At 41.0% G+C, this 20327-nt stretch overlaps 1 protein-coding gene across 3 annotated transcripts in view; it reads left to right on the forward strand.

Moving 5' to 3' along the window:
* The window catches only part of nbeab (neurobeachin b), a 216993-nt gene that overhangs the window by 52549 nt on the left and 144117 nt on the right, over positions 1 to 20327 (forward strand). For all 3 annotated transcript variants that reach the window (XM_077540847.1, XM_077540848.1, XM_077540849.1), the window contains 15 exons: positions 4449 to 4528; positions 5477 to 5539; positions 6591 to 6688; positions 7033 to 7125; positions 9085 to 9193; positions 9413 to 9494; positions 9652 to 9775; positions 11081 to 11273; positions 12484 to 13293; positions 15577 to 15797; positions 15878 to 16031; positions 16934 to 17108; positions 17682 to 17806; positions 18302 to 18382; positions 19470 to 19632. In XM_077540847.1, the coding sequence (XP_077396973.1) occupies positions 4449 to 4528; positions 5477 to 5539; positions 6591 to 6688; positions 7033 to 7125; positions 9085 to 9193; positions 9413 to 9494; positions 9652 to 9775; positions 11081 to 11273; positions 12484 to 13293; positions 15577 to 15797; positions 15878 to 16031; positions 16934 to 17108; positions 17682 to 17806; positions 18302 to 18382; positions 19470 to 19632 (2571 nt within the window). The remainder of the gene's footprint in view (positions 1 to 4448; positions 4529 to 5476; positions 5540 to 6590; positions 6689 to 7032; positions 7126 to 9084; positions 9194 to 9412; positions 9495 to 9651; positions 9776 to 11080; positions 11274 to 12483; positions 13294 to 15576; positions 15798 to 15877; positions 16032 to 16933; positions 17109 to 17681; positions 17807 to 18301; positions 18383 to 19469; positions 19633 to 20327) is intronic.

The raw sequence follows: 20327 nt of genomic DNA on the forward strand, positions 1-20327 counted from the left end.
CTCTGCGATGCAGAATCCGTTTGAAACAAAAGACGGAAAAAGACGACGACGTCGGGCGCCGAGACGAATCTCAAAATGGATGGCTTTCTTCCTGCGGGTCATTTTGCGCGCGGGGTCCCGGCGCCATTAATCCTCAGCTTGATTTGGCGGCTCCGTCATTGTCGACTGAGAAATGACCAAACAAAGGCGCTTATAAAGAGAGAGCGGAGCAGGTAATGAAGTGTTCAATTATGGGGGACACGGGGAGGACGTTGAAGCAGCCTCCCCGCCCGCCTCAGGTTTTTAATAGTGAGGGCTTTCAAATTAAAGCCGTATATCATGCAGTTATGTGCAACAGTCGGTGCGGCCGCTCCGAGAGACGCTTCGGCCTCTTTTAGTTCCTTTGAGCCAAGGCGTAGTCTGTCTCAATCACTGGGCCACTGCTTTTGTCTCGCACCCCTCGCTCGGTAATGAGCAATGAAAAGCTGTTTTGCTCGTCACGGCGCCCATCTCGCCCTGTGTCTCCGCGCACCACTTTGCTGCCTCCGAGGGCTAATGTCGCTTGAAGGCTCGCACTTTAAATTATGCTCAAGCTGATGGATTACCCACACGGAAGGTGCACACGACTGATTGTGGTGGTTTTTCAAATGTGCCCCCTGCTTGACACCTCCAATATTTATACCTCCAAAGTCCCAAGGATGACGCGTAATGAAGAGAAATAACAGCGTTATTGTTATTATCGTTATTATTATTTGACATGATGCACTGAGCAGAGGTGGGAGTAATTCCCATCCTGTATGTGCAAGTGGCAAATAAGTCTCAAGTCGAAAGCTTCAAGTCTCAAGCAAGTCCCAAGTTACTGTGGGAAACAAATAGAGCAAGTTGAGTGGCCAGCAAATTTCAAGCAAGTCAAGTCACAAAATCTTGCTCAATCACAAATTTTACAACATCAAAACCTTCTAGATTTAAGCATATTCTACAATCTAGAATATGATTGTATCCACTTGCAGTAAATTATTAAGAAGAACACATGACATAGTTTACTGTGATGAAAATGAAGGCGAGAGTTAGGTCTGATAGTCAGATTTCAAAACTCCATATGTTGTTTTGGTGCCAATCTGCTTCCCAAGTCTATTTATATGTGTAAATGGGGGAATGAAAGTCATTCACTTTGTAGCTTGTCACTTTTTGAAGTTCAGCCAATTCTATATGCATAGTTTGCTGGAGCCCTGCCACATCAAATATGGCGGACGGGCCCTCACGACCAGAGAACTGCTCCAAGTGGAGTTTATGTATGCAGAAAAAAATGATTACACACTACACATCTATCGCTTTATTATCTTTGCAATTAAGTGCGTATCCGACATCAAGTTTAGTTCACATTTAACCAGCTATTGACAAATCCGAGCTTATGTTAAAAGTCAAAATGACATTTTTCTTAAACTCCGCTCGTTGAAAACCATTGGACTTTGGATTGTTGTAATTTGATTTGTGAGGTTTAGTTTGGTTTCAAAATGTGATGAAATGTCGTTTTGAGCTAAACTATCAAGCTAACCTAGCTTATCTTAGCTTCACACAGCTAGTTTACCTGCCTCTGACAGATGAAAATAAAATAAAAAAAAAGATCTTTCTCTTATTTTCAAGTTTCAAAACTTGCATGGTACTTTTTTTTTCTTTCATTCTTACAGTATGGACAACATGTAATTGTGAATTATTATTATTTTTTTGCCTGATATAGATTTTATCCTGGTGACAGAAGAGCAAATTCATTGTGTACAGTTTAGCAAGCCCCATCAAAGGCCCCAAGACATTTCTGTCCATGCCGTGACATAACAACCATCCGTCATGAACCCAAGGAGATGACTGCATTAATCACACGGAAATAAATCATTTTTCAATAAACTCGGCCTGCCCTTGGGTGACGCGAGGAGCGCCGTATAATCTGCCGTGGGGAGAAACAAGAGCCGCGCCGAACTGCTGAACATAATTGCTTGCGAATAACTTGAACGCATTGGCGGCCACTAATAACGCTCTTATCGGCTCTTCCCTGTCAGACTCTCGTCTCGGCGCTGAGTTTTTTTGCCTCCTCTCTATTAATCACCGCCGAGATACTTAACCGTTAGCCTTGTCCTCGGGGAGCCTCCTCATTGATTACTGTTTGTTGGAGCTGTGTGACTCTTGGCTTTGTCGCTGCATGAATGGCCAAGGTGGAGTTGGACATGAGGTACTCGATCGCTTGATCGTGTTTTTCCAAATTCCAGTCCAGCAGCCACTTGTGGCTCTCTATACAAGATAATGAACGATATTTTTTACATTTCAAATGAGATTAAACGCATTTAATGTTACAAATAATTCTTGTAAGTTGAATAAAAATTTGTCGACTTTTTTTTATTTTTTTTATTGGGAATTTTGTTTCAAGGTATGCTACTTTTATTTTAAAAATCATATATTTTGGTTCTAGATTGTTACAAGAAAAAAACACATTAATTTCATTTCATTGTGACAAGATAAACTGTTTTGTGTAGTCAACAACAAACTCAACTCCACTTCAACTTCAATATTAGCCGGTATCAAATTGTGCGTGTATGCATATGTATGCAGGTTTAACTTCTTAGTTGAAATTAAGTAATAACTTGTGAATTAAGGTGACACGTAACAACTTTGTCACAAAAAGGTACAAAGAAATGCCAGTTTTGCATCATCTGCAAGTTTGCAAAATCAGCTGTTTTAAACAGTTTTGTCATATTTATGTTCACCGGCTAAACCACAGAAGAAAAAGCTGATCTTTACTTATCTCAACACCAGCTTCGGCTGGTCGAGCAGCTTACTAGTAGAGTATGGAATTAATTTGACTTTGTGTGATCCACTTCTACCGTCATCTTCACCTCCGCAAAGTTTTGCTGGTTTATTGATGAGCGCACTCGAATGGCATTTAGTCAAGCGCACGCCTCCAAAATGACCAACGGCCTCATGCAAATGCTTTCATATTTTCATTAACATTCATGTGTTATTCACGAAGAAATTGGTGAAAATGCCAAATGGTGCTTGAATAATTAATATGGAAATATTTTTTTCTCTGCTTGAACCAACTAAACAAACAGCCAGTGTTCATGGCACTAACAATGCACAGCAGGCGAATGGCGCCGCCGTCCCAATTTGGCCGCGGCCACCCGTGTAGTTAATGACAAATTGGCCCGCTGTGATGGGCAGGTGTGACCTTGGCTTTTTACCACCTCGCTGCCTGCGATGCAACACTGACATTTTCATACGCTATCCATCCATTTTCTCTCGTAGTTTTTCTGTGTAGGGTCACTTGTGAGGTGGAGCTCATTCCAATGGAGGTTAGTTGAGAGGCGGGAGGTAACACCCTACAGTGGTGCTACACTGGTGGCGAGTCAATTGCAGGGCACATAGAGACAAATCACACTGATATTGACACCCACAAAAAGCTGAGAGTTTTCAATGAAAGAATGTGCATTTAAAACCGTTGGAAATTCAATTTAATGTACTACTTGCAAACATACTGTATGGTTTTGTACGTAGCTCTGCATTATGCTGCCCCCAGGTGGCTAAGGCATGCACAATGGAAGGAGCAGTACAATTTCCATTGAATTGAAGCAAAAAGAAATGTGGCAAAAACTGTTCAGTTACTTACATTTCATTACAATATGACGAATTACAATATTTCATTGTATAATGTTTCTAATTAAAAACTCATGAAATACATTTTTGAGTTTCTTTTGGAAGATGGGGATGATTAATGGCTAAATATATTTCATAGATACAAGTGTTTGGGGTTACAAGTGGGATCATATAACGAATTAAAGTTGTATATCAAGGCACCACTGTATTCAGTAAGGGCAGATGATCACAATTGCTAATCGAATTAAACTTTAATTAAACTAATTGCTAATTGCTAGCAAGAAAACCAAAGGCCTTTTCACTATAATTATACTTTGTTTTAATCGATTTGGTTGAACAGACAATGCACTTTTTGTCATTTATCGTTTGTCATTTTTATAAACATTCAGTTAAAGTTTTTTTTCCCCCCCTAATTCTAGCTTTCCTTATCTATAACAACTTTGATAACTAATTTTCAATTTTAATTAAGACTTCCTAATGCTATTGCTAGATGACTTATTTTAAATTCAATGTTAGGGATGTTGTATATGTTGGAAGGTTGATTCATGAGAATTACTATTTTTTTTTTTTTTTTTTTTAATCACAAGAGGAAATTTTCCTGTTCAAGGCAAGTGAGGAAAATGTGTGTAAAATATGTAGGCCTTTCTTCCAAACGCCAGACGTCAGTAGCTCATTACGAACACTTCAAACGCTAGCTCCACATCATTAAAATAAGAAAGAAGAACAGCAACACAAACAAGCGGACGGCTGTACATTAGGTGGATGTTCCGACGTTTCACCTCTCTCACTCTCTGTCTCTCTGTTCGTCTCTCTCCCTCTTGCTACAGATGGTCCAAGGCCGACCCAGAAAGAAATCATCTCTCTGCGGGCCTTCATGCTTCTCTTTCTCAAACAACTCATCTTGAAGGTATCTCCCAGCCGTCTCCGTGCCTCAAAGCCCCCACGATCCGCACTCCGTCTCATCCTTTAAAGGCGTCTGCTCGGCTCTTTTCTTTATCTTACTGCCAAGCGCTTGCTTCAAAATAGAAGCACACTTTGTCCTGGCATGTAAATATTGTTTTGAAATCATTACAGCAGCCTTATTAAAGCTTGATTATGTAGTCTTGAAGCTGCTAGCAAGATTTGAACACATAGAATCCCTTTACCTCCACAACCTGACACCTCTAGGAGGAAAGAAAAGCCTCCAGCTCAAACGTGCACGGTGACACATCAAGGCAGGCACATAGCAAGCATGACGTGTTCATCATCATGGAGTATTGCCAAAAGCGAAATGTTACTGGTAGGGCTGGGCGATATGGCCATTTTGTTTTTCAGTCATTCATAACAATTATGATTTTAATCGATTTTGATCTAATAAAACCAATACATGTTATTTAAAGGTTTCATTTATGTTCAGACAAGAATAATATGTACTGACTCTAAATCAGTTTTAACAAACTTAACATTCATAGTTTGTGCTTATTTGCCACAATTAAGTAGTTGTTAGCTATTGTAAACCACTTGTGGAAAATTACAACTCACAATAACATTTGGATGTTGACATACATGTGGTATTTGTCTAGTATGTTTTTCAAAGTGTAGGCTTGGAAGATTCAGGTTTGTCAACCATGGTTTACAACAGCTCCAAGTTATATGTAGCCTGAAGCGGATTGTCTCTGAGATATTTATACCAGTGAATTGGGGGACCGTGTAATACATGAGTATGGAGAAAAAGCAGCTTTTAAAGGGCGTTTTTGGGGTAGGGTAAAATGTCACCGTATTGATCTTGCTTTGTGGATTTGCCCATGAAAACTTGCCTCTCTCTATTACTCTCCCTTTCGATGTTGAATTCACATCTGCCATTTATGAATTTCAGGACCGCGGTGTGAAGGAAGACGAGCTGCAGAGCATCCTCAACTATTTGTTAACAATGCATGAGGTACGTCGCGGCATGCGTCTTCACTTGTTGTGACGCTTTGAGCATCCAACAACTCCTCCACCTCACACTGACAAAAGTGTGGCAGTTAACACCTACAGGAAGCTGACAGTGATGAAAATGTGGTTTTGTTTTTGCTAGTTACTGGAGTGTGGGAATTTTTGACCGTCTATCCAGAAAAGTTCAAAGCTGGATGTTTAATGCGCTTCCAGCCAGACTTCTGTGATGTTCTTGATCGCCCTAATACTATGGAGGACCAAAACTGCCAAAATTAAAAATAAATAAATGACGAAATAAATGTAAAAATAAATAAAAACATTAAAAACGAATTTAAAAAATAAATATAAAAATACCATACCACTTGACCATTGAAAGGCAGTTTGCAATAGCGGGGCCCAACCCAAGACACGCTTAGGACCGCCCCCTCAATTGAATACCATTTTTTCCTGAAAGAGTGTCTGCAGCATGAAATAAACAAATGTGAGAGAAGAGCGTTTTTATTTATTGATTTTTAATCCTATTTATGTTGATTTTTGTATTTATTTCAACATTTTTATATTTATTTTTATTTTTTGAATCTCGTTTTTTGTTTTTGTATTTATTTTTACTTTATTTATGGATATGTATTTTATTTTATTTATTTATTTTGTGTTTCATTTTTCAATTATATTTTTCATATCAGATTGTATTTTCACCTTTACTCATTTATTTATTTATTTATTATTTATTTTTTAATTTTGGCAGTTTTGGTCCTCCATAAAATACCCAATTCCAGTCTTAAACAATTATGTGTCAGTTTTATGTTCGCTTAGCAATTAGCATGACTTCTCCATCTTTCCTCGTACTAACAATTTTTATCAGAAGTGGAGCCAACCCGCCGTCATGGAGGCGATGATTACTGATTTAATAATGACTCCAAAACATGTTTAGCCGCACTAACTAGCCAGCCAAAGCAAAAATGCAAAAAAATCTGGGATTTTCAGTTTTGCTCTTCAATGTGTTTGTGATCTGCGACGTGAGTTCTACTGCTGCTTCTGTACACTTTTGTCTGCAGGATGAGAACCTACATGACGTGTTACAGCTGGTGGTGGCCCTCATGTCTGAGCACCCGGCCTCCATGATCCCCGCTTTTGACCAGAGGAACGGAATACGGTGAGTCCTAGGCCAGCATGTCACGCTAGCTGTTCCACCTGTTCAAAGTCAAGTGATAACGCCGTTAAATCAACCCGCAAGCGCTCTCGCCTCCTACCTTGACTCATGCGCCGTTCATATGCTAATGTACGACAAAATAACGTATAGCGAAATTATCACACGGAATTCACAATATGATGTGGAGGCCATTGCTAACCTGATGCAATCAGGTTTGAAAGCACGCACACACACGCATGCTGTTGCCTCACTACTACTGTGTGCTGCTCTTATTAGGATATTTGGGGTCTTTTCATGGCAGGAATTGAACGATTGTGCCGGTTTTCTGTCTTGTGTGTGTGTGGCAGGGTGATCTACAAACTCCTGGCCTCCAAGAGTGAAAGCATTCAAGTACAGTCCCTCAAAGTGCTCGCCTACTTCCTCAAACATTTGGGACACAAGTAAGTGATGTTAACAAAGTGCAGCCCAACATATTTGTGTTGTAGCATTTGTGTGTATTCCCTGATTTTGCTTTTGGAACATATTCTCAGTTATTAGCAAATAACTCGCCTACTCTATTTGCTCTTTTTGAAAGTGTTGAAAGTGAAATGGTAAATTGAATGTTTTGGGTTTGTTAAAAAAAAAAATTCTACCCAAATTAAAAAAAACTAAACAAAAACAACAAACATAAACAGGCCACTCAGAGTGTGTGGTCACAGGCCGCCAGGTGCCCATTTCTGGCCTGCTCCCCTCTTCTGACAAGACAAATGAGGTTGTTCTTATCATGTGTAGAAGGTTCCATTTGTAATTGTCTTGGTACAAAAGCACATGGCCAGGTCGTCTTTTACAATTTTGCCATGACAGGCCCCCTCCAAATTTCATATGCAGGAAAAACCCTGACTACTTGCTGCTGAGCCCCGCGGGACAGCAACCGGCTTCAGCTCTCTTTTTATTTTTTGTATTGCTTCAAGATGAAAGACAAACTCCTTCGTCAAGAAAGAACTTCCCCTCTGCTGAAATCTCTCGACGGTAAAGTGACTGATCCTTGCAGAGGTGACGATGCGTGTCGCTGCATCCAGGCGGAATGCGCAGCGGAGTCAAGCCCATCTCGTCTTTTTACGTGCGACGGCACTTCTGCCTCTCATGCCGAGGCCGTTTGTCACCGCCGAAGCCGTTTACCGCCTCTGCGCCTCGGTTACATCTTGATTCCACCGCAGGGGACACGGGTTGGCTTTTGTGATGTGCCGCACCTCCCCACCCGTTGGATTTATGACAGCAGGCAGTTGCTGACACGACTCCCGGTGGGCACTTAACAAGATGCTTTGCCGCAAAAAGCCCCGCTGAGTGTTCTGCACCTGTTTGGACCAGTGGCGGGCTCTGCGCTTGATACCTGGGCTTTCAGTCAGGAACTTACCATGCAGATTTTTCAATCCATGTGCTTTGTACTGGAGCAGTTCAGAATCTTTTTTTTTTTTTTTTTTTTCACATTAAGTTTTAAGTTTAAATAAAATATTGTATGTTGTACTCACAAGAGATACTGTCAGGTTTACCTGTTTGACAACTATTCAACATGACACAAAAAGGAGAGAAGACACTCAGTTCAAGGCTCACGAGGAGAGAGGAGAGGAACTGACTGACACAATTCACTCCTGCACTCTCTGAAGAATCCTCTCCTCACCCTCTCTTTTTATTTGGTTTACACGTGGCCACGCCCCTAGTTACATGGGTGTTCCAACCCTAAAAATGCAAATGCTAGGCATTAGGGGTGTGAATTGCCTAGTACCTGACGATTCGATTCGTATCACGATTCACAGGTCACGATTCGATTCGATACCGATTAATCCCGATACGAATTTATAAGTCGATTGTTGCGATTTTTTTCCATTCAAATTTAGAAAATACTAATCAGTAAGCTTGTAGAGTGTAAGATTTATATGAAAATGTATTATTTATTTATCTGAAATTTCAGTCTTATAGAGGTTGTAATCTGTTTCATGTTTGAACAGCATTGAAATAAAATATTAAGGCTTAATGTTCCGTTCATATAACATTCTTCCATGCTTAAGGTGTGAATCCTAAAAAAAAAAAAAAAAAAAATCGATTTTGCCGATTATTGAATCGATTCGAGAATCGCCGAATCGATTTTTTTTTTAACACCCCTACTAGGCATAGTAGAACTTAGATCGACATGGCAACACACGCAGAGGCTGAAATCTGATTGGATAAAAAAAATAAATAAATAAATCTTAAGATTGCCATGCACATCCTGGAAACACTGCAGCCGTGAGAAATGCTACGAAATGAAGATTGTCGATATATCAAAAGTTATAATCTCAGTTGTGAATGTTGGTTCGTGCTTCAGAGGCCAGTTGAGAAGGCCTTGCTGTCCATGATGAGTCACCACAGCTTTTTCTGTACAGGAGGAAGGTGGAGATCATGCACACCCACAGCCTCTTCACTCTTCTGGGCGAGAAGCTCCTGTTGCACGGCGCCGCCATGACCGTCACCACCTACAACACGCTGTATGAGGTAAGCCGTGCCGCCGTGGCATCACCAAGTAAAGTCAAGTGTATTTATATAGCCCTTAATTACACAAGAGTCTCAAAGGGCTTCACATGCCCATAGTTGACAAATATCAAAACATCCCCCGATCGAACCACAAAAGGGCAAGGAAAAACTAAAAAAAACCTCATCAGGGGAGCCCACAGCGGTGTGCGTGACTATCGTCGTCTTCTTCTTCCGCATCAGATTCTGACGGAACAGGTGTGTACGCAGGTGGTCCACAAGCCGCACGCAGAGCCCGACTCCACCGTCAAGATTCCGAACCCAAGTAAGCCTTGTGTTCAGCTTGAAAGTTTTCCCACCCCCGATTTAACACTTTCAGAGGAGGAGAAAAACTTGTGTTTTTGTTTCCTCAGTCTGTGACACTCCAATTGTTTGGATTGGTGGAGGTCTGAACTCCTCTCTCTGTTTGTTCGCTCTAACAGTGATCCTCAAAGTGATAGCGACCCTATTAAAGAACTCGGCCCCCAGCGCCGAGCTGATGGAAATCCGCCGCCTCTTCCTCTCCGACATGATCAAACTGTTCAGCAGCAGCCGAGAGAACAGACGGTAAGCGGGAGAGCACGCACGCGCGCACACGCGGCGTCAATTATCTTCCTGATCATCGCGTCAAGGGTGGAGCTAGGGAAGCTTTGGTGCAATGGGCTCAGATTGATTCCTAATCATCCTCCAGCACGTCTGTTTTCTTAAGCAGACGTGCCGAGTCTTCGATGCTGTTTGTTTCTTGCTTGCACTGCATTAGCATTATTATCGCTTTTAAGGGCACACGTTATGGGAAAAATATGTTTTTTGATGTAAGTATACAAACAGTTCGCCTATCGTGGTACCACTACATGGCAGTTGTTAGTGTATCTACAGTGGTGCCTTGAGATACAAGTTTGTCGTCCGTAACTCAAAACACTCGCATCTTATTGCCAAAAACACCTAAAAAAGTTGCAGTATGAAGCTGTTCTTGAACCATTTGGTGTATCAGCATTGCTATTTTTTTTTATATTTATTTTTTTTAATTTATTTATTTATTTTTTCTGAATTCTTGCCATCGCTAGGTCATCCATGCCATAAAAGGTTTCCCTATTAAAATTAATGGGAATGTATAGTATTATTTTCTGGCCTTCCAATAATAACCCAACAAAATGCTTATAAAAAAAAAAAAAAAAAAAAAAAAAAACAACCTTGAAAAAAATATTTTGTCTGAATAAATGGACAATGTGCTGTTGCTTCATAATATTAATTGATCTTCGCAGATTATTGTCCTATCCTCTTTCCGTATATATTGCTGTGTTTTGGTATCCAACTGTTTATACCATAACATCGATGCAATTGTTCTTAACCCATTTATGGCTTTTCACATTATATGTTAGCTTTAAGCTAACAGACTAGTGGAAGAAGGAATGTCACAGACATGTGAGACAACATTTTCAAAGAATGTTTTTGTTGTAGGGTTTACATTTGACATCATGCTGTCGCTTAGAGGCTGGTATGGACATCAAATGAGTAGTTGAATATTATTACAGTTAGAATAGAGATGAATAGGCTTAGACTGTTAATTAACAATACAACAAACTCATTGCTATTTTATTCCACGCTCCCTCCACATCACTCTGCCCACTCTTCTTTGTACTCTTGACAGCTTAATTAATTTTTTTAAAGTCATTCCTCCTCTTTGTAAACCTGAAATCATTGGCGGAAAAGCAGCATCAAAGAAAAAGAAAGTTCGTTTTAACCATTATTTGGCATCGTGTGGGTGTTCCGATGTTTTGTCACAAATGGAAAATGTGTCATGAATGACACAAGTGGTCAAAATGTCTACTTTGCTCTATTATTGACCTTTGACGGTGATATCCCGTATTGCAGATGTCTGCTCCAGTGCTCCGTGTGGCAGGACTGGATGTTCTCTCTGGGCTACATCAACCCCAAAAGCCCGGACGAGGAGAAGATGACTGAGATGGTGTACAACATCTTCCGTATCCTGCTGTACCACGCCATTAAGCACGAGTGGGGGGGCTGGCGCGTGTGGGTGGACACGCTCTCCATCGCGCACTCCAAGGTGATTCATAAAAAAGAACATTCATGTACAGGACACATTAGACACGCTTACGCAGTATTTAGCGCATGAAAGGAGGCCACAAACTGGGCACAGCGCTTTGTCAATTATTCAAGTACAGTGGTGCCTTGACTTGTGAGCACCTTAACTTACAAGTTGTTTGCTTTACAGGCTGTTATTTGGTCAATTTTGCTTTGAGTTGTGAGCTCAAATTTTATTTTACTAGCAAACGCCTGATACATGGCTGCTTGAGTGAACTAGGACAAGTGTTAGTAGAACAGGACAAGCCAAAGCCCAAATAGAGTCAAACAGAGAAATACAAAATGTTGTTGGTATGTTGTTCTACTTTATTTTTCTTATTCTCATCTTATTCAACATTTTTAACTTCCCAAATCCCCATTCATTTCAAATGAGGCCATCAAAAATTCACTGCCATTCGAAATTCAAACTTTAATTCACCTTGGGATCAATTTTCAGCACTCCCCCAATTCTTTTTCCTCCAGGTATTGCATTTATTTATTTATGTATTTATTTATTTATTTATTTATTTATTTATTTTTTAACCAACAAAATTTCGTAGCGTGGTCGCATACATTAGTTTAGGATTTAGGGTTATTCAACCAAACTTACCTCATAACAAATGTAACATTCATTTTCAATAACACGTTCAAAATAACAGATTGAAATAGTTCACTTTTGAATTTTAAATCATTTTACTCATTCATTTCACTTGTGAAAAATTTTGCACAAATCAATATTCCCGTATTTTTCTGTCACATATTGCACATTTTTGACAATATCATTTCACCCAATTCCATATAATTACATATTATGCAGTATCATTCTACATCATTCAATGCATGCATTTCAATCTCTACCATTCAATATTGGTCAACATCTTCCATCAATATCATTCCAAATAATTCAATACCATTCAACAGAGTTCCATCGTTCATCAACATTCCACCTCATTCAATATGATTCCACATTTCTATATTTTTTTCATTCAGCATTCACACACATTTTCTCCAGAAATTACTTCAGGTAGTTCTATGATTAAACTTGTTTATTTCTTTTTATGTTTATATTTTGCTATATAGTGCCATTTTCTTACTTTAAAGCAGGTTGTGGTGTTTTATGGGGGATGGGACAATTTAGTGTGGGAATTCATTTCAATGAGGAACGTTCACACTGCGTGTAAACTGCCTTGCAGGTGACGTATGAAGCGCATAAGGAGTACTTGGCCAAGATGTACGAGGAATACCAGCGTCAGGAAGAAGAAAACATCAAGAAAGGGAAGAAAGGCTCAGTCAGCACCATCTCGGGCCTTTCGGCCCAGGCCGCCAGCATAACGGGCTCGGTGGAGATCGGAGAAATGGACGGTAGCTCCCGGTCGCCGGGAAGCGACGGCGGCGACACGCGGAACCCGCTGGCCGATGGGCGGGACCAGGAGGAGAGCGCGGCGGTGGGCGGCGTTGGAGCGGAAGTCCAGCACCTCCTGGTGGACATCAAGGCGGAGAAGGTGGAGGCCACGGAGGTGAAGATGGACGACATGGACTCGCTGATGGAGGTGGACTGTCTGCTGGACGATGTTTACTGCGCCGTGTTGTTGCCGAAGAGCGCCGCCGCAGACCAGCAGATCTCGGCTCCTTTGATTTCGCTGGACGACGACAAAGACGGCGTTCCTCAGGGTAACGCTTTCTTGTTCCGCAAGGTGGAGGACGTCTTGTTGCCCGACCTGAATCCAACTCATCATTCGGAACGTCCACCCGCCGAAGATGTGCGCCGTCTGGCCACCTCCGACTTTGCACCATTACCCGCCATCTTGGAAAAGGATGAGTTTGAACTCCGAGGCATCAACTCTGTGGAGGTTTCCTCGATTGCAGAGGCTGGGCCGGGAAGCGTTGCGGCGCCCTCTAAAGGCGACATTTCTGCTTTGTGGAGAGGGATCGACAAGCCCTTAGACAAGGAGAAAGTGGAGGACGGCAAGGAGATGAAGATTCAGACCACGACGACCACACAGGTCAGATTGGATTACTGCGTATATGCTAAGGATCATACTAATGATGCTGCTATTGTTCCAGATCAAGCGATGCACACGTTTGTGCTCAAGGGCCACATTCCTTTTTTAAAAGGGATGGATGAGCCAGGTCCTTGGTTATAATAGTTTTACAATTTTCATTATACCGTAGTTCATTTTTATTTCCTTTTGAGTTTTGTTTTTTACATTAATTAGTTTTCTGACCGGGTATTAGTTTTATTAGTTTTATTTTTTTCAAAAATCCTTCATTTTAGTTTATTTTTCCTTGTTTTAGTCTTTTTTTTTAATAATACCCATGTGCAAGCTTTAAAAAAAACATCACAAAGTACTATGTGGTAAAACTTTATAACTATATATGCAATATTTTAAAAACATTTTTAAATCAACCTTCCACAAATTAAATACGTGTACAGGTAACAGTCCACCGATTTTGTATTACAATAAGATGTAAAATGAAGTATTTGGGTGTGTGTGTTTTTAAGTATTTTCCTTTCATTTTATTTCATCAGCAAAAAATAGTTTTTCAATTTTAATTTAATTTAGGGGTGCACCGATCACAATTTTCCGGCCGGTCACTGATCCCTGATTTTTTTTAAAAAGTCTGACCTGCCGAGCCCGATTTTTGCCGATACCGATTTTTTTTCATTACAAGCAGCATATACCTTCAGTGTTCCAATCTTTTTTTAGAGGAAAACATTGAACAAATATCGGCGAAATAATATAAATGGGTTGTTTTAACTGCACATGAAGTAGTTCTCTCAAATAAAAATGAAGCTCTATTAGTCATCTCAGCAGAAGAGGACGGTGGCTGACTTTTTCAGACCTCTGAGGAGGGAGATGAGATTGGTGGAAAAGATCGACTTATTTTTAAGGGATCGGCCGATTACCGAAAAATTGGCCGGCTGATCGATCGGTGCACCCTTAATTTATGTTGTTAGTTTTAAAACAGCTTTGGCTAGGTCCGTTCATTCGTAGATGTAGGGAGATCCACCCAAGCCAAAATTCAAACTCAGTACCTCTCTACTGTGAGGCAGACGTGCTAACCACTCCTTCACCGTACTGCCTTCCTCGAAGAGCAAACGGGCTGATGATGAAATGCATTCTTGAGCGTTCATGTTCAATTCAGTGTTGCTGATGCGTCTTAACAGGCTTTCGGCGGCGTCTTGCTGACTCGTTCATTTCATGTTTATCGGTCGCACCGAGGTGTTGTTATTGTTGTCATTTTTTATCGAGCCACCGGGGAGGGAGGTCATCCGAGGACTCGTTGCGTTTTCATCATTCCTTGGGAATGAACTCAATGCAGAGTAATTTCTCATGAAGCGCACACTCTTGTTCCTGATGGTAGGCACCGTGGAATAATGGTTACCACCTCTGCTTTGTTGTCTGGAGGCTCTCGGTTTGAGTCTTGACTCCCACGTTTTCTGCGCAGAATTTGCATGTTTTCACCATGATCACCATTTCACGTGGGTTTTCTCCTGCTACTCTCATTTCTTCCCACATTTCTGTCTGTCTGTCTGTTTGTCCGGCCGTCATCTTATCATCTTTATCTAATCTAATTTATACCATATAGCATTCTAACTAGCCAAACCAGCTAGCATGTAAACTAGCATCCATCCAGCCAGCCATCTGAACCGGCTAGTATCCATCTGTCATCTATCCATCCATCCATCCATCCATCCATCCACCCATGTAAATTAGCATCCATCCAGCCAGCCGTCCATCTGTCATCCATGCGTCCAACCATCCATCCATCCAAACCAGCTAGCGTCCTAACTAGTATCCATCCATCCATCCATCCATCCATCCATCCATCCATCCATCCATCCATCCACCCATGTAAATTAGCATCCATCCAGCCAGCCGTCCATCTGTCATCCATGCGTCCAACCATCCATCCATCCAAACCAGCTAGCGTCCTAACTAGTGTCCATCCATCCATCCATCCATCCATCCATCCGTCCATCCATACAGCCGGCCATCTGTCATCCGTCCGTCCAACCATCCAAACCGGCTAGCATCCTATCTATTATCCATCCATCCATCCATCCATCCATCCATCCATCCAAACCAGCTAGCATCCTAACTAGTATTCACCCGTTCACCCGTCCAAATTAATTAATGTATAATTATGGCCAAAATGTTAATCACAGTCCTTTTGATCAATTTTGTAATCCTAATTATTCATCACCATTATTTATCCTGTTAGTAAAAATCTTTATTTTTACTGCTCTACTTTTCACCAGAAAATGACTCATTTTCTTTCAGAACCTAAACGGCCACATTAACACTCCGGCGGACAGCGCCGACTTCCGGGCCAGCGGTGTCCAGACGGACGAGGAGGAGGACCAGCAGCAGCGGCGTCAGTTCAGCCCGGGCCCTCGCACCACCATGTTCCGCATCCCGGAGTTCAAGTGGTCGGCCCTGCACCAGAGGCTGCTGGCCGACTTGCTCTTTGCCCTGGAGAGTGACGTGCACGTCTGGAGGAGGTACGCGCACATGCGCGCACATAAAAGGAGTTCACTGTTCACTGTTAAAAGAATCCCTTCTCTCTTTCTCTCCCCCACAGCCACTCCACCAAGTCGGTCATGGACTTTGTCAACAGCAGCGAGAACATCATTTTCGTCCACAACACCATCCACCTCATCTCGCAGATGGTGGACAACATCATCATTGCCTGCGGCGGGATCCTGCCTCTGCTCTCAGCTGCTACCTCGCCTACTGTGAGTGCTCACTGTGCGGCTAAAGTGACATCTAGTGGCTGTGTGGATGCTGCACACTACATACTTGGAGTAAATACCTTTTTTTGGCTCCGTGCTTAGGAATCAGCCAGTCAGTACATTACATGACATTTAGTGAGCACAAGACATTAAAAAAAATATATATAAATCAAGAGGACATTGTTAAATGTCATTTTTTATTGCTTTTTTACTTATTAAAATGGGTCAATTTGACCTGCAGTTTAACAGGATAGTTATAGTAGTCTTGGAAAGCTAAGTGTTGTTAATCCAAGAATCATGAGTTTCAGTTTATATCCTTAAATTCAATGTTGATTATTCAAAAAAATATTCTTATTCTCGTGTTTTTCAAGTTTTATAGTTTTCACTGCCAACATTAACTCCACATACACATATACACTGTCCCGGTGCAACTTTTTCACTTCTGATACGATACCGATATTGCCCCCCTAGACTACTGTGGGATACCGATATTGATTCGATACAATATCAGCAGGAATGGTGCATGCTTTTATTTATTTTTTAATCCGAAATATTAGAAGAGACTTGATCAAGTGATACTATTCAAAGAAAGAACAATTGTTACATTTCAGTGAAAAATACTCCCACCCGGTTTTTGGCTTATATCAATTTCAATCTTATCTCACAAAATAACACCTATAAATACATCTTGTTTATAATTTGGTTTAAGAAAAATAAATATATGACACTCTGAATCTTCTTACAACCCAGATTAAATATAGCTCCTCCCCAACATAAAAAGATCTCTCAATGTTTAGTCATGGTTTTATTCCTAAAAGGTATACTTAATAATATTGTAAGCCACTGTAACATTATTCACTCAATAAGAATGCCGATATGAAAGGATGCATTTGGCTCCTGTGCAGGTGGAGAGCATCGAGGTGACACAGGGCATGTCCTCGGAGACGGCCATCACCTTCCTGTCCCGCCTGATGGTGATGGTGGACGTGCTGGTCTTCTCCAGCTCGCTGAACTTCAGCGAGATCGAGGCGGAGAAGAACATGTCGTCCGGCGGCCTCATGCGTCAGTGCCTGAGACTCGGTAAGCTCACCGTCACCCGTCAGGGTCATTTTACTCCAATTGTATCGGAGAATATCCCAAGAAATAACTTTAACACACTTTTTTTATACTCCTTTTTGAAATGTTATACTAGCTATACTATACTAGCTTAACTACCGGTATATGCGTCGTTGCCTGATCCACAATAAATTGAAAACACTGACAAGGATCATGTTAGTTTCTTCCAAAATGGCCAACCGGAGCTGGCGTTAGCGAGCATTATTCAAGACCACGCCCCCTAAAGGCACAATACACATTCATACCCTTGTGTGTGACTGTAAAAACTGACTTGATGTGTGAACATTGAGTTACTTGCTTGCTCGCGCCACAAATTTAACTCAAGTTGATCAGTAACAGTTTCCCTGTGACGAGCACTTAATTTTCCATTTCAATTGAACTCGTCAGCGGCTTGGTCGTGAAATCGTTGGGGCTTCTCATTTCACTCCCACTTTTTCCCCACAGGAGGTCATCGTAGTGCTCTGATTACTTGCTTGCATGTTATCGGTATTTCATTTCAATTGAGATGATTGTGTGTGTGTGTGCGTATGTGTGTAGTGTGCTGCATGGCTGTGAGGAGCTGTCTGGAGTGCAGGCAGAGGCACGGCGGTTGCGGCAACGTGCTGTCTGCTCCCAACAACAAGTGCCAGGACATGCCGCCAAATGTTGTGACTCCTGGCAAGGTATGACAGAATTTGTTTATTTATTTAAAAAAAAAAAAAAAAAAAAAAAAGCGTGACCAGTAGCTCTTTATTTAATCGCTCAATCAGCGATTTAGTACTACAATTCTTTTCAAATGTATTGCACATAAATTAAAAGATAAAAAGTGTACCAGAATGAGTTAAATACAACCGAACAGTTCTCAATAAATATATAAATTAATAAAATAATATATATTAAAAAAATATACGATGTTTGTATTTTGTTTTACGTCTACGTTTTACTGTAACAGTTTACAGATTGGTTAGAAAGTGTTTTTAATAAGTTGAAATGTATTTTACGTGTAAAACTCTGCTGTTGATATGCTTTCTCGACATGGACGATTTTCACTTATAACCTGCACTAACTCCCATTCACGATGCGGGTGGACTGTATTGCATGAAAACCAACACAAAATATGTTCATCTCTTATCTTTAGACGACATTCAAAATACTCATAAAAAAGTGTCCCTGTTCAGCTGTCTCCCATCAAGGACCCTGACCGCCTCCTGCAGGATGTCGATATCAACCGCCTGCGCGCTGTGCTCTTTCGTGACGTGGTGAGTCGGAAAGACATAAGTGATGTTTACATGTACACTTTTTTTTCTTTTTTTTTTCACAATTTATAATGGTGTGACGTGCTTTTGTCGAAATAATTCAAGGATCAACAAATAAAGTACACTTAAAATCCATTTAGAGCTTGCTGTACTCTACAGCAGAGCCGATAGCGAGTACGAAATTTGTGTTTGGTTGTGTCTGCTTGTGGGTGTAAATGTGAGTGTGAACGGTGGTCTGTGTCTATATGTGCCAATCTAGGGTGTAGTCCAGTCTCCTGCGACTCTAAACAGGGTAAGTGGTCGGAAAGTGGATGGATAGAGAATGCCTAAAAATTGCAGGACATTTACAATAAGAGGGGGGGGGGAGTGATACTATTACAAGAAAAGATGTAAAATGGCAGGCATGGAGTTATTATGAAAATGAAGTTCTAAATACAACAAAAAAAAGTTGGAATATTAGGAAAGATATAAACTTTGAAACACGTTAACACATTCTCATATTTGTTTTTTTTATTTTGATGTTTGATGTTTTATTTTCATTATAAAATATTTTTAATATATACAATTGTTTCTATTATTATTATTATTATTATTGTTATTTGAGTGTTGTCTTTTATTTTAACTTGACACAAACATTGAAGTGTAAAAAGCTTGGGTCATATTTTCACTTTTGAAGGCAGCACTTCATTTGTGCGTTTTGTTCATTCAGCGGACACGTCACCAAACACAAACATCGACAACTTCGATGAACTTTTGAGTGCGTCGTCGTCGAATCCAGCGTGTTTAGCGAACACTCACCTGTGCATCTGACAACCCCGCTGCTTACCTTTTTAGTTTTGACCTGCGTTTTGTTTCAGAAGAAGAAGCGCTGTGTGGGGGTGATATTTGTCAAATTTGACACAGTGAAATGTCCCGATTTATCCAAATTCACAGCACCATTTTCAGAAATAGGCAGCTCACTCAACATTTACTGAGTTGTTGGGCAAGCAGGCACTCCAGAGTCTGTCCTCTATTATTAAAAAGTTCATTTTCCATTGCACACTTCCTTTAAGAGCAACACGAGGCTTCATCTTTTGGTTCTCCTCGGCAGGACGACAGCAAGCAAGCTCAGTTCCTGGCCTTGGCCGTGGTCTATTTCGTCTCGGTTCTTATGGTGTCCAAGTATCGAGACATCCTGGAGCCTCAGCGCGAGACGGGCAGGACGAGCGCCAAGTCGGGTCACCGTCAGGATGCCAATCTGCCTGCCAGCGCAGGTGAGTCCTGAACTCTCCAACTGTTGCTTATTTGCCTAAACCTTCAGTTTGCTTCTGTCGCCATTCTGCTTTCTAGACTCCCCGTAATTCTCCATGTGGTTAGCACAATAGCATTATTGCCAGGTCATTACTGAACATTTTGGAAAACAAAACAAAACACAAAAAAACCTCGACTTGGACTTGAACAACTATGACTTGTGACTTAACTTGGACTTGAGCCCTTTTACTTGAAAAGACTTGCTTCTTTTACCTAAACAAAAAGATTAAAATGTATGTAAACGATTAAGTTCCGTCTCGGTGTGTGCGTCACTGCGCGTGCCAGCTGTGCTGACCTGACAACACAGCACAGTCATTCAAACATGTCAGGGAAGCCGCAAACACGGCGCATACGCTAAAGCAAACATCAAAATAAAGCTGACCAAATAATACATTGACACCAATGCAAAAAGCAAATTTTACTTTGAAGTCTGTCTGCATGGCGGCGTGAACGCAAGCTTGACTATTTCCCTTTAACGTTTTGGCTTGCATTATCGACATTTTTAAAAAAATTTAAATTACATATTTTCTACCACTATTATCATAATGCCACCCCGAAAGTATATTAAATAGCTAATTTAGGACGCGAAGAAACCGCAAGTTAATTACGCCGTCATTTTATGATACAGTACAAGTCTCCGGTGTTCGTGGCTAGTAGC

This window comes from Festucalex cinctus, chromosome 13 (genome assembly GCF_051991245.1).
Source record: "Festucalex cinctus isolate MCC-2025b chromosome 13, RoL_Fcin_1.0, whole genome shotgun sequence".
NCBI classification, from domain to species: domain Eukaryota; kingdom Metazoa; phylum Chordata; class Actinopteri; order Syngnathiformes; family Syngnathidae; genus Festucalex; species Festucalex cinctus.